We start from the raw sequence: 13,624 nt of genomic DNA on the forward strand, positions 1-13,624 counted from the left end.
TTTCCTAACATCAATGTAGAATTGTGGCCAAAAAAGCAGAATAACACTTTGCAGAGCTTGCAAAGTTCAAGATAAAATCTTTATGTCAGCATGTGAATCAGGCAATGTGCACATTTTCATGGCCATTATCTCTCTATAGACATTCACTGCTAATATTTCGATATTATTTTTGTGCCTCGTTTGATAGTGTCATTCATGGTTTTTTCCAACCTCTTTATACAGCTATTACAAATGCATTCATATTCATAAGTGCTTATTTTTTTTTATTTTTTTTGGGGCTTTTACTATTACTATTACATTTGTGTGTCACAGTAACAAAGGTCAAAGAAAGACTGGCGAGACTTTTCCCCTAATCCACCCTGAACACTTCAACTGCTGACACAATCTCATAAAGTTCAAGTAAAACAGTCACCAGCAATCTTCTTTTTAAATGCATGAACCTCTTGTTGAAAGTGGCTTTGAATATGGTGATAATCTGTCTATCGACAGCAGACAGACAGACAAACCTCATCTATAATCCTTAGGTTTCATGGAAGTCAGCGTTTGTTAGATGCTGCTTTTATTTCAGCCTGATTATTTCTGTGCTAGCTGTCTGATGTCCTGTCAGGGATGATCAGCCTCACACGGGCCGATTCTGTTCCGCCTGATGGCTTCCATTCAGGACCCAGCACCCAGTCACCAGACCGGCCAGACCCAGACCTCACTTACAGACCCAGAGCAGCCCAGTCAGCAAATACACCACCAACAGCAGCATTCACATCTTGCTTTTATATCCACATTTGAGAATCTGTATTACGTTTATACCGATGCCATCTTTTAAATTATCCAGACTTTTTATCTATTATCTATTTTTAATTATTATTTAAATCCTATCACATTCCAGACCATGAAGAAAACACGTTAACAACCAAAAAAGGAACAGGAGACCATTTTACAGATAACAGAAAAGCTTTACACATTGATCAAATGTGCTTTGCTTTAATATTTTTTAACCCAAGTGGTGACTCAATATAATATCCATTATATATTTGAAATATCAAAAATTGTGTGTTTGCTTGCAAAATCAATCATGTTATAGACATTGGCGACACCTTGTGGTGATTTAAAATACTTTTGAAACTATTAGTCCAAAAGTAATACTTTTAGTTTTGCATATAGTCTCCAATATATAATAATAGATAAAAATAAATAGTAACATTTTATTTAAAAATATGTGAATGACTTGAATATTATTTCTAAAAAAAAAAAAAAGGTTTCAAGGTGCTGAATTGGTTGGCTAGTTTAAGGCTGGGAGATTAGCGGGATGTCCAGAAATATCATAAACATATTAGTGTTTATTCCTATGTAGCCAGCAGGTTCTTTAATAAATAAACCTGTTACAGGTTTCCAAACAAATCCTGCAACTACTAAAAACAATGTAAATGAAATTTAGTTTTTTAGTACAAATTATTGTACTAAAGTTAACTTCAAGCCTGCAACTTTAAACTTCTATCTTCTGTATCTATATGTGATATTAGAAATACTAGGCTATTTCTCCTCACATAGGCTAATATTGAGATAGCAAGACATAACCACTAATAGTGGCAATTGTAAAACTGATGTGAAAAACTCTACAAATGATGTTTTTTATTAGTACTTTAAAATTCAAATAACGTTAAATGATAACATTTGATGCTGAGGCAACAGAGACTTATGCAGGCACTCTGTAAACTTTAAGCTGGAATGAAGAAAAATAACTTTTGTCCTTTCTTTAAAAAAAAAACATACTTTAGTATTAAAAGTTGTGATATATTAAGCGTATTTTAATTATTTTACGAAATACTTTCTTGTATTGGATAAATATTTAAAATGTATTATTTTCTTTAAATAATATTTAAATTAATATTTGTATATAAAACGATATAATAATCTTAATATTTTTTAAGCTAAACTAAGTGTTTTCCCCAGTCGTAGATTAAACGTTAATAATAATGATAATAATTATAATAATCTATTTTACATTATTATTATTATAATTTACATTTCACATATAATTAACATACATATGTTTAATAATGAGAATCTCTATTTGACAAAATATTTACATTTCTTAGGAAAACTGGAGGCTTTCCCCGCTGCTGACACGACAACCGGAAGTACAGCGAAGCAAACAGGAAGTGGTGAATCAGGAAGACATTTTTAAAAGAACATAATGAATATCAACCAAACAATGATTTAAATGTATGTATTAATATCCGTAATCCGCGTGGCTTGTATTTGATGCAGTTTGGTGTTTATAAAATACTCTGTTTGTTCAGTGTTTGATTAGTTGTAGCGTTAAACAAGACTCGTTTATGTTTTGTTCGTTGCTGCCTGTTTCACTTGCTGTCATGTTTGTTAAAAATCTGTTTATTTTAAGTCCTATGTTCATTTGTCTTAAGTTACAACCACCGATTTGTAGCACGAGTTTGATTATGTTTATATTGTTGTGAAAGTCTATACAAATATTCAACGGAATATTAAATATAAGTTAATACAGTGGTGCGATTTTCAATCATCTTCAAAACGCCTTTATTGATGTCTAACAGTCGTTTTTTATTTTCGACGTCTCTCTAACTTAGCTGACCCGTGTCTTTATGTGTATTTAAGTTGTTTATTTATTAATTTAGCAGAGAAGCGCATGACTGGAGAGTAAAGATGGAAGTCCCTTCATATCTGTCGAGAGTTTTGTCTGAACTGAATGAGCAGCGGAAGCGGGATTTCTTCTGCGACTGCAGCATCGTTGTCGAGGGTCGGGTTTTCAAAGCCCATCGTAATATCCTCTTCGCCAGCAGTGGGTATTTTCGGGCCCTGTTGGTGCATTATTTGCAGGACAATGTTCAAAGACACAGCACGGCTTCTCTGGACATCGTCACAGCCGAGGCGTTTTCCTTCATCCTGGACTTTCTCTATTCAGGTCGACTTGACCTGCGCAGCAACAATGTCATTGAAATCATGTCAGCTGCGAGCTACCTGCAGATGACGGATGTGGTGAACTTCTGTAAGGGCTACATCAAATCATCTCTGGAGATCTGTAACCGTGATGGCGAGAGATGCAAGCATAAAGAGGGTCCGGATGATGATGTGACTCCGGTTTCAGTCACCGGTGCTCCGGTGGCATCCACATCTGAAACAGACCAAAGGAGTTCGGCACAGGTCACAGAGGTCCTGAGCCCCGATGATGCACCGACAGCTGCCATCACCACACCTGCAGCCACCAGCAGCAGCAAAGACTCCGAGAGTGAAAGCTCACAAGGAGCATTTCCTAACCGGCCTGCCGTTAATGCTCCGACAAAGAACGATTCGGGCCCAGATTTGGTCAACTCGTCCACCCCGGGTCTGCTTTTGGGATTGGTGCACCCAAAAATTGAGTATGACCCTGATGAAGAGGGTGAGTCTTCGCGGGAATCCAAAGACACGGTTCTTTACCGTGGCCAGAGTAACGAAGGTGAAAGACCCGGCGACGCTAGCCCGGCCTCGAGCACTGAGCTGTCCTCCAATTTATTCGGTAACTGTCAGGTGAAGCAGTTCCCGGATGTGCTGTTTCGAGGTGGAGCCAACCATAACCGCGATGAGCACTTTTCCCAGAGTTTGGGCTACTCCAGTGGATTTGCTCGTATGGATGACATGCTTGGCCCCGGTGGCCCCTGCAGTATGGAGATTCAGAATGACTGGTATGGGGATGATCCAGGTGAGAGCAACACAAAACCAATTATGAATGTTTGTGTACCTCATCAAGAATGTTTTGTAACACTTCTGCATTTTTTTCCACACAGGGAGGCTGCATAAATGTCCATTCTGCCCATACACAGCCAAACAAAAAGGCATTTTGAAGAGGCACATCCGCTGCCACACAGGAGAGAGACCGTTTCCATGTGAGGTCTGCGGCAAGAGATTTACACGACAGGAACATCTTCGCACTCATGCTACTTCTGTAAGTCTCAGTAAAGCCTAGGATATGTCCTATTATGCAAAAACCTATTATGCAAAATCCACTTTCACAAGGTGTTTGCACATAATTTGTGTTTTTGCAGTGTGTGAACTAGGGATGCTTAACAATTAATCGCGATTAATCGTTAGCAGAATAAAAGTTTTTGTTTACATCATATGTAAACAGTACGAAATGGCTTTAAATTTTCACAAACAAAAACTGTCTGTATGCATTTTTGTCAACTTCGTTCATTACACAATGAACCAGAATTATTTTTGGATGGAACTCCCATTAAAGTCGAAAAGGAGACAAAATTCCTTGGCATAATTTTTGACAATAAGCTGTCCTTTATTCCACATATTAAAATGCTTAAAAAGAAGTGTTCTAAAGACATGAACATTTTAAAGGTTTTGTCCAAAACTAAATGGGGAGCAGATATGACATCACTTATGAATTTGTATAGAACACTGATCCGTTCAAAGTTGGACTATGGAAGTATTGTTTATGGATCTGCCAGGAAATCATACATACAATCCTTGGATACTATTCATCATCAAGGCATACGACTAGCTTTGGGAGCTTATAGAACATCGCCCATTCAAAGTCTATATGTAGAAGCTAATGAACCTTCCTTGGAAAACAGACGATTAAAGTTGGCCTTACAATATGCAATTAAATTAAAAACAAATAAAGGAAACCCAGCACATCCAGCAGTTTTTTCAACCCAGTATTCAATAATGTATGAAAGAAAACCAAATCATATTCCTCCTTTTGGTTTACGAATAAAACCTCATCTGGAAAATCTCAAATTAGATTTAAACATCCTGGAACAAACCCACTTTTGCAAAATTCCTCCTTGGGATATCAAAAAACCCTTTATTTTGTGGGATTTATCAAAAAATCAAAAATCTGAAACACACCCAAATGATTATCAGCTACAATTTTTAGAAATAAGAGCTATTTATCCCCAGTATACTCCAATATACACAGATGGATCTAAATCTGGAAACCAGGTAACGGCAGCTTTTGCTTCGAATGAAGAACATCAAGGAATACGTATTCCAGATCAAAGTTCAATCTTCACAGCAGAAGCAAATGCTTTATTGTTGGCATTAAAATTTATTGAAACATCTTCACAGAAGAAATTCTTAATAGTGACTGACTCAAAATCATGCCTCGATTTTTCGATTAATCGTTTTTTAAAACGTGGTCGATTAAAAATCGATTCTCAAAGAGCAGAATCGATTTTTTTCATATTTATTTCCGCAAACATTGAACGGAGGAATGGAAGCATTTTAGATTTCGCAAGCAAGACGTGTTGTGGCTTTTAATTTCTTTTTATTAATAACCCACTTGTAAACTGCTGTTCACTGTTCTTTTTTTATTAATATAGTATGTGTATTAAATCTATATTCATTGAGTTGAATCGAGAATCGGAATCGAATCGATTTAATAGCTTGTGAATCGAAATCGAATCGATCTGGAACATCTGAATCGATACCCAGCCCTAAAACTGATCATCCAACAATAGTCAAGATCTTCATTACATTATCAATGCTGAAATCAAAGGCTATTAACATCTACTTTTGCTGGGTACCTGGACACTCAGGAATTGCTGGAAATAAGAAAGCGGACAATGCAGCAAAAGAAGCACTATCCACAGAACCAATAAAGTGTTCTATACCTTTTACAGACTTAAAACAAACGATAAATGAATACATCAGAGATAAATGGCAATCAGAATGGGATCAATATCTAAATAATAAGTTGCATGAAATAAATCCTGATGTGAGGAAAAAACATAATTCCTGTTTTGATGAACGATGGAATCAAGTTATATATATATATACAAGATGTAGAATAGGACATTCAAAGATGACACACGAATTTTTACTCTTAGGAGAAAACCATCCAAAATGTTCATGTTGTCAAAATCCATTGTCCATTAAACATATCCTTTTAGACTGTGTTACATTTACCCCTGTGAGAAACCGTTTTTACTCTGTTGATAGTTTTAAAAAGGTTTTTAATCAAGCGAGCCCAAGCATGGTTTTAAGATTTTTAGAGGAAATAAATTTGAAACATCTTTTTTAATCATCCTTTGATTTAATTATAATTTATTCTCGCCATGAATATAGCCTTTGAAGCTGGTATGGCGTTAAGAAAGAAAGAAAGAAAGAAAGAAAGAAACTTCACAGACACATTCTGGGCACACTTGAAACTTATATTACATTTTGTAAAAAGGCAATAATAAGTGCCCTATAATGCATTGAAATATCTTTTTTTTCCTGATGGACAGGTCCATCGCTCCACCTGGCCCATCGTGTGTAAAGGTTGCCGGCGAGTGTTCTCAGGCCTTGTGTCGCAGGGAATGAAACGATATGGACTTTGTGATGGCTGCACCTTTGTTACTACAACCAATGAAGATCCCTCCTCTATGAACATCAGCATCCAGTCTGAAGCTATGGAGAGGGGAGCACGAGACTCGGACTGGTCCGTCTATATAGTGGAAGGGGATGAAGAGGAACCAAGCGCTAGTACTCCAATACAGGAACAGGACGATAAGCAGAATGTTGCCAGACAACTGGCAGAGAATGGGACTCTATTGTAGATTAATTTGCATTTCTGCCATAGCATTTCATCACACTAAACCTCAGCTATTATGTGGGGGTTAGAAAGGAAGGTTAATAACTTGGTGCAATTATAAAATACATTTGAACTACATTATAAATTACTCTGTCTGTGTTATGTTTAGTTTAAATCTGAAATGGTAATGTCTGATTATGAAACCTGTTTTGCTATATGACAATGATGGCACAACATGCTGTTGAATGTGTTGTAGCAGTTGTTAAGGAATATTGTTTTGCTTCAAAGGACAGCACAAAAAGTGTTATTATAGGTGGTTTCATCAGGCGCATTGCTGCGGTTAAGCGTCTGGCCCGAAGTTAACTTCTGGTCTGTGCTTGTTTATCGGTTTGGCTAGCGAATAAAATGACCTCTGGAACGAATACCTTTTGAAAAATAAAAATGTTTTGGTTTCCAAAAGATGAGAGGAGATAGTGAACATGGATCACCACTGTGTGGATTTGGCAGACAGGCAAGAATTGAAGAATCTGTATAAACATTAATTTTACACAGTTAGCTCAGTTTAGTGGTTGATACGCTTTACCTATAATTTAAACTAAGGTCCTTTACTTGTTGTTTATTTAGCTTATTATCAGAAATAATCTACTCTAGGTTTGTTATTGATTCTATGTGGAAGTTAACCGGAAGTTGTTGTATGTTTTGTCCACAAAAGCCATTTGTTTATGTTGTTACGGCTATAAGCCTAAACAGTTCAGTGGACCTGCCATGTTAATTATAGGTTTACTATTGTAATATTAAGCATCATTTTATAAACGGTTTTTTTATTTATTATTATTTTTTATCCTGTGTATTACAATTGATATCTACCAATAGTTCAAAGTCACATTGTTTTTTATGTCTATTTTTCTTTCTGTGAGAAACGTACACTATATTTATTATGAATTATGTAAATCAATAAAAAGTGCATACAACTTTTACCGTTTTCTTTTTATGTATTGAAAGTGTCGTTTTTACATTTAACAAAAAGCAACAGGCGTGTTTTCGAATTCAGTGCCACTGCGCAGAGCGATCGGTTTCCATTTATGACATCACAGTACCGCGAGAGCGATTCAGAAGCACAGTACTCGCGGTGCTGTGATGTCATCATTCAGTCTGCGCAGCGCTGCATGACGTCAGTTTTGCATTCAAATCATGTGGTGTATTCACATGTTTGAAATCATATGACCAACCAGGAAATAAACTAGTTTTTTCGGTTTTTGTGATTGCGTTATGTGGAACAGAAAGAAAGAACAAAACATTTCTCTTTTACAGAGATCAAAGCGTATTCATATCAGTACTGACAGCCGTGCTCGATCCGTTCACACTTATTTACATTCATCATCATCATCATCATCATCTGACTGATCGCAGTATATGCACAGAAATGACTCGGATTTCGCTGTTTCTTTGTGCCGTATTTTGCACAGCATGCATCGGAGTTAAATATACACCGGACTGGACGAGTTTGGACTCCAGACCTCTGCCCAAATGGTACGACGAGGCGAAGTTCGGCATTTTTATTCACTGGGGGGTGTTTTCTGTACCTGGGTTCGGGAGTGAGTGGTTCTGGTGGAACTGGAAGGGCGCCCATAAAGCAAATTACATAGCCTACATGGTGAAAAACTATCCACCAGGATTCACATACGCGGATTTTGCACCTGACTTTCACGCACAGTTTTTTGACCCCGAACAGTGGGCGGATGTTTTCCTAGCTTCGGGAGCCAAGTATGATGATTTAAATGTTGTTTTTGATATATATATATATATATATATATATATATATATATATATATATATATATATAGTTGTTTGTGTTTTGAGTGTATATATATTAAATACTTTATATGTTTCGTGCAGATACGTGGTCCTTACTTCGAAACACCACGAAGGATTTACGAATTGGGGATCCCCGAATTCCTGGAACTGGAATTCGGTTGATAATGGACCTCATAGGGATCTGGTCGCAGACTTGGGCGATGCCGTAAGGAAGAGGTACAGTAGACAGTGTTTGTTTGAAAATGAAGGTTTTGTGACCTTTATTATAAACATGTAAGCCTTAAAGATTTCTAGTGTGCTCAAAAACACTGAGAAAATTTGCATTAAGAAAGCATTCAAAACACACACTTCCGCTAATACGGATCCTTCTGACGTCATTTTGCACGTAAAAATATACAGTATTTAATTAATAGGAGCCTAAAACTGAAGTAAACATTAAAGGTGCCAAAGCAAGCATGCATTGAAATAATCTGTTAAATTGTTCTCTAATATCTGCATAGCAGGTTTGTGTTTTTTAAGTGCAAAAATGATCCAGAAACAGTTTTACATGTCCATTTATTTGCCTTTAGAATTAAATGGTCTATTATTACCTTATTTGAAAGGCTCATGAATAATAATGTTAAGCTCTGTTCTGATTGGCTGTTTCTCAGAGCAGCTTCTTCAGTAGCTTTAACTTTAGCCTAAGCGTTAACATATAGCATTAATTATTTAATAAATTAATTAATATAGTGCTAACTCAGCAGTCACAACTTTGTTTTAAAGGCGGAGTCCACGATGTTTGAAAAACGGTTTGGAAAAGGAGACGGGCCGACTACCAAAACACACTTATAGCCAATCAAATCAAATCAAATGCCGGGTTGCGTATGTGTGGGGCGGGTCTATCAACAGAAGGTCCAGATTCTATTGGGGTAGGGGCGTGTTTGTTTAGGTGATTTCAAATATCAACATTGGCTTTCAAACATCATGGACTCCGCCTTTAAGCATTGTAACAACATTGTACTTAATTGAATGTGTAATTTAATGTTGGTTGTATATCTCGACTGTAAGGTCAAAGTTGGTGTTATGTTGAGATTGGTCTGTTTTGTCTCTTGCATGCACAAGGTTTACATAAGAATGAGGAAACTGTTGTGTTTTAAGGCTCATGATATGTCAGAACTCTTATTATTCATCTGTGAATAATAGTATATTTAGTGTAAATCACGTCAACGACTCGGACAATGCTGCAGATTTGAAGACATTTCAGTGGGTTTTTGAACTAACATGTTATTTGAAATGTGTTTGTGAATATAGGTCTCTACATTATGGACTCTACAGCACTCTGTTTGAGTGGTTCAATCCCCTCTACATGAGTGACAAGCAGTCAGGTTTCAAAACCCAGGAGTTTGTTGTAAACAAAGTAATGCCAGAACTCCACAATCTGGTCAATAGGTAAATGATATTGATCACATGATGGTGGTACAGGATTGTGCATGAGAAGTAACACATCAACCTTTACAGCCTACAATACATATACTCTATAAGGTTTTATTGTAATAGTTTTATGACATGCGTCTGTCCTTTCAGGTACAAACCAGAATTAATTTGGTCAGATGGGGATTGGGAAGCACCTGACACCTACTGGAACTCCACAGAATTTCTAGCTTGGCTTTACAATGATAGTCCGGTCAAAGTGAGATCTTCACATCTTGCTATTCTCATTTTTTAAAATGCGTTTGAAATGTTTAAGATTATAAACACTGAATTTTCAAACTCCTTACAGGATGTAGTGGTGACCAATGACAGATGGGGGGCGGGCTGTTCCTGTAAACATGGAGGTTATTACAACTGCGCTGACAAGTTTACCCCGGGGCAGCCTCCCAAACACAAGTGGGAAAAATGCACATCAGTGGATAATTACTCTTGGGGGTATCGTCGAAATATGATGTTGAGAGAATTAATGGATTTGCCATCTATTATAAAGGTGGGTCGTGTTGTTATTAGAAGTAGTCTGTCTTGAGTGCATTATACATACAAATAAGCATAAGGGGACATTTCGCAGACTTTTTAAGACATAAAAGATATCTTAGTGCATATGTGAAGTTTAAGCTCAAAATACACCCCAGATGATGTATTATAGCGTGTTAAAATTGCCACTTTGTAGGTGTGAGCAAAATGTGCAGTTTTTGGGTGAGTTGATATCTGCACTAAATGGCAGTGCTGTGGTTGGACAGTGCAGATTAAGTGGTGGTACTATCCCCTTCTGACATCACAAAGGGAGCCAAAGTTACTGGGTTGATTTTTTAACATTTTCTAGGTTGATAGAAGCACTAGGGACACAATTATAGCACTTAAACATGGAAAACATCAGATTTTCCTGATATGTCCCCTTTAATTTGAGATTAAATAAAATGTTTATTAAAACTGTCATGAAATATAGGAGTCTGGTGCTGTAGCATACTACATGATCCTCCATGAATCTCTCATGGTGTGTTTTCACAGGACATGGTCTACACAGTGAGTTTAGGGGGAAATTACCTGTTGAATGTAGGGCCGACAGCAGAAGGCATGATTCCTCCTGTGTTTGAGGAACGTCTCAGAAGTATTGGTGACTGGATGAGAATCAACGGGGAGGCCATCTATGCAACCGAGCCTTGGAAAGTCCAGACTGAGAATGCTACTGTACCTGTCTGGTGAGTTAATTCTTGTTTTTCTTTAATGGGAAGTGAATGGATCTTTTCACGTATTGTCTTTTGGAGAACTTCAAGAACTTATATCTCCAACTGAAATAATCATCATTGAAAATCAATAGTAGCCCACTCCTACAACTTTATGTCCAAGTACTGCACTGTTCCCTAATCATGTGACCGCGTGAATACTTTTCCATATGTTCATTATGTCAGGATCAATGAGCATCCTGCTGTCTTATCTGTGTGCTTCTGGTGTCAAACATTAGCTGTAGTTAGCCTGTGGTGTATTTCTATTAAATCTCTGGATGCGTCATTAGTTTTAGTGTTTCTTCATTTCCAGGTACACTTCAAAAGGCAGCACAGTGTATGCCATCTTTACCGCAAATCCAGAGAAGGCCATATTTCAGCTCTCTACACCCATAACAACTGACAAAACTGTGGTAAATATTCACAAAATAAAATTACCTTTGTCACGGAAAACACTGTTTAGGAATAAAATGTGCATTATTTTAACTTCTGACATATGAAAGAAGGTCTCAGTGTTGCATCTCTGTTCAGGTGACTTTGTTAGGTAACCCTGAGCCGCTGAAATGGGCTCCTCTGCACATATCAGGACTCATTCTTCTTCTGCCGGATCTGCCTTGTACACCTGCTCAAGCCTGGACCATCAAACTGGATGGGGTCAATTAAACCCATTCATTTACAATCTCATGATTTTTAGATGTTTAAAATGGAGATTGAATCAAATTTTTACTGCCTTAATAAAACTGTTTGCTTAATGATCAAACAACTGACACATCCAAACCAAATAAACTACTTTTTTTAAATGTTTAACTATGTAATTGAATCAAATTTTTACTGCCTTAATAAAACTGTTTGCTTCATGAGCAAACAACTGACACATCCAAACCAAATAAACTACTTTTTTTTTATGTTTAACTATGTAATTGTGTTACTTGACCTTTACTTGAGCTTAGAAACAATACACACTGAGCAAAACTATTACTTCACTTTAAAGGGGACATATCATGAAAATCTGACTTTTGCTATATGTGTGTCTCCAGTGATTCTATCATGCGAGAAAATGTGAAAAATTTCAGTAACTTCGTTTTGGTAAACCATTCTCTGCAAGCATGTGAAAAAAATATCAATGATAGGTCATTTTGCTCCCGTTGTGATGTCAGAGGGTGATCTTATTATAATAACACCACCCTTTAATCTGCACTATCCAACCATGACACTGCCATTTAGTACAGAGAGAAAGAGAGAGCTAGAGAGAGAAATACTTTAAAGCACAATTGAGATTCAATTTCAACAAACCACCATCATGGCGATCAATGTTTGCATTTGTGTGTATTGTTTCTTGGACCTTTACTTTTATATATTAATGATCTTGTATTTTCAAATTCAAAATGCTACTATACCAACACTTGCTGCAATTCATCCCTCAGACAATATGAGACAAGTACATTTCATTAGGTCAGTATCACAGGCACTTATACTAGTCCCTTCATATAAAAATAATTATGGTCAGAAATTTTTGTTTTATACATGCACCAAAATTTGGAATGATATCCCATCTATCACATGTTTCAAAAAGGCATACAAAACTTTCTTCTAAACAGTAACACTCTTACTCACTGATCATTTATAAATTGTCCTAGTTTTGTTTGCACTGATTATATTGTTGTTTTTAGTTCTTTGTATTTGTTTCCCTTGTGTTTAAAACTGTTTTTTTTTATTTTGTGTTGTAAATTGTGTTTTTATGTTCTGCAGAACAGGAACCTGCTGGAAACCAGTTTTTAAACCGAGTCAGGCTCATTTAAATTGTTTCTAAATGTTACTTTTGAACCTTTTCTGTATAATAAATGAAATGAAATTTCATCAGCTCATTTGCATTTTAAAGGACACACCGATAAACAGCACATTTTTGCTCACACATACAAAGTGGCAATTTTAACATGCTATAGTAAATTATCTATATAACTTTTTTAAAGTTATATACATCTTTAAAAACCCTTTGAACAATACATATAGCCTACTGTAAATAAATAATACCTACTGTAAATAATAATCACAATTTAATTATTGGAAATACATTTTGTGTGAAACCTGGGGCCTCATTTATAAAATGCTGCGTAAAAACCATCCTACATTTGATCTTACGATCATTTAACAAAAATGCGTACGTGTGATTCATAAACCGAACGTACGCGCAGAAAACGCGCGTACCTCTTTCAAATCCATAAATCGTAAATGAACTTGAACTTGTGCGCGCAGCCGACCAGTTTCAGATCTCCGCCTTTAAACGATGCGTAATTAAAGCAACACTAAAGAACTCTGGCTCTTTGCTCCCCCTACAGGTTAGAAGCGTAATTGTTCATTACCACTGTCATAAATACTGAGGCATAGCTGGCTCTGATTGGATTGTAGGTCTGCTGTAAAGCAAGTTTTTGTAGTATTCACTCGGACTACAGGACCACTACCCGACTGTTGGAAACTTCTTTAGTGCGGTTTTGGCCGATAGAGGGCTGCAAAGCGAATGTGAAAGTGCTGTTCACCCTGTTTAGAGTGGATGAACGACTGAAACTGTTTTGGAAGCGTTATT

At 36.7% G+C, this 13,624-nt stretch overlaps 2 protein-coding genes across 4 annotated transcripts; both read left to right on the forward strand.

The window, feature by feature from the left end:
- The first annotated feature begins 2,111 nt into the window (after positions 1-2,111).
- Positions 2,112-7,498, forward strand: zbtb8b (zinc finger and BTB domain containing 8B). 3 transcript variants are annotated; one of them, XM_065253702.2, is made up of 4 exons: positions 2,112-2,220; positions 2,652-3,709; positions 3,795-3,952; positions 6,249-7,498. In XM_065253702.2, exons 2-4 carry the CDS (start codon positions 2,677-2,679, stop codon positions 6,558-6,560), a joined length of 1,503 nt encoding a protein of 500 aa, XP_065109774.1. In that variant the 5' UTR covers positions 2,112-2,220; positions 2,652-2,676; the 3' UTR covers positions 6,561-7,498. The 3 variants fall into 3 exon arrangements, with proteins under 3 accessions (XP_065109774.1, XP_065109773.1, XP_065109772.1); XM_065253701.2 differs by having other exon boundaries at positions 2,113-2,220; positions 2,649-3,709; XM_065253700.2 differs by having other exon boundaries at positions 2,117-3,709.
- A 253-nt stretch (positions 7,499-7,751) lies between these two features.
- LOC135735066 (tissue alpha-L-fucosidase-like) lies at positions 7,752-12,900 on the forward strand. The gene is made up of 8 exons (XM_065253699.2): positions 7,752-8,299; positions 8,432-8,566; positions 9,641-9,778; positions 9,914-10,019; positions 10,110-10,310; positions 10,829-11,019; positions 11,357-11,456; positions 11,575-12,900. Exons 1-8 carry the CDS (start codon positions 7,959-7,961, stop codon positions 11,704-11,706), a joined length of 1,344 nt encoding a protein of 447 aa, XP_065109771.2. The 5' UTR covers positions 7,752-7,958; the 3' UTR covers positions 11,707-12,900.
- The last annotated feature ends 724 nt before the right edge of the window (positions 12,901-13,624 follow it).

This window comes from Paramisgurnus dabryanus, chromosome 19, assembly GCF_030506205.2.
Source record: "Paramisgurnus dabryanus chromosome 19, PD_genome_1.1, whole genome shotgun sequence".
In the NCBI taxonomy this organism is placed as follows: domain Eukaryota; kingdom Metazoa; phylum Chordata; class Actinopteri; order Cypriniformes; family Cobitidae; genus Paramisgurnus; species Paramisgurnus dabryanus.

Excerpts from the sequence above, each read along its gene's own strand:
- zbtb8b (XM_065253702.2), top strand. The coding sequence starts at position 2,677 with ATGGAAGTCCCTTCATATCTGTCGAGAGTTTTGTCTGAACTGAATGAG. Across the intron at positions 3,710-3,794 it reads CTGGTATGGGGATGATCCAG|GGAGGCTGCATAAATGTCCA; the intron begins GTGAGAGCAACA and ends TTTTCCACACAG. Across the intron at positions 3,953-6,248 it reads TTCGCACTCATGCTACTTCT|GTCCATCGCTCCACCTGGCC; the intron begins GTAAGTCTCAGT and ends CCTGATGGACAG.
- LOC135735066 (XM_065253699.2), top strand. The coding sequence starts at position 7,959 with ATGACTCGGATTTCGCTGTTTCTTTGTGCCGTATTTTGCACAGCATGC. Across the intron at positions 10,020-10,109 it reads ACAATGATAGTCCGGTCAAA|GATGTAGTGGTGACCAATGA; the intron begins GTGAGATCTTCA and ends AACTCCTTACAG. Across the intron at positions 10,311-10,828 it reads ATTTGCCATCTATTATAAAG|GACATGGTCTACACAGTGAG; the intron begins GTGGGTCGTGTT and ends GTGTTTTCACAG.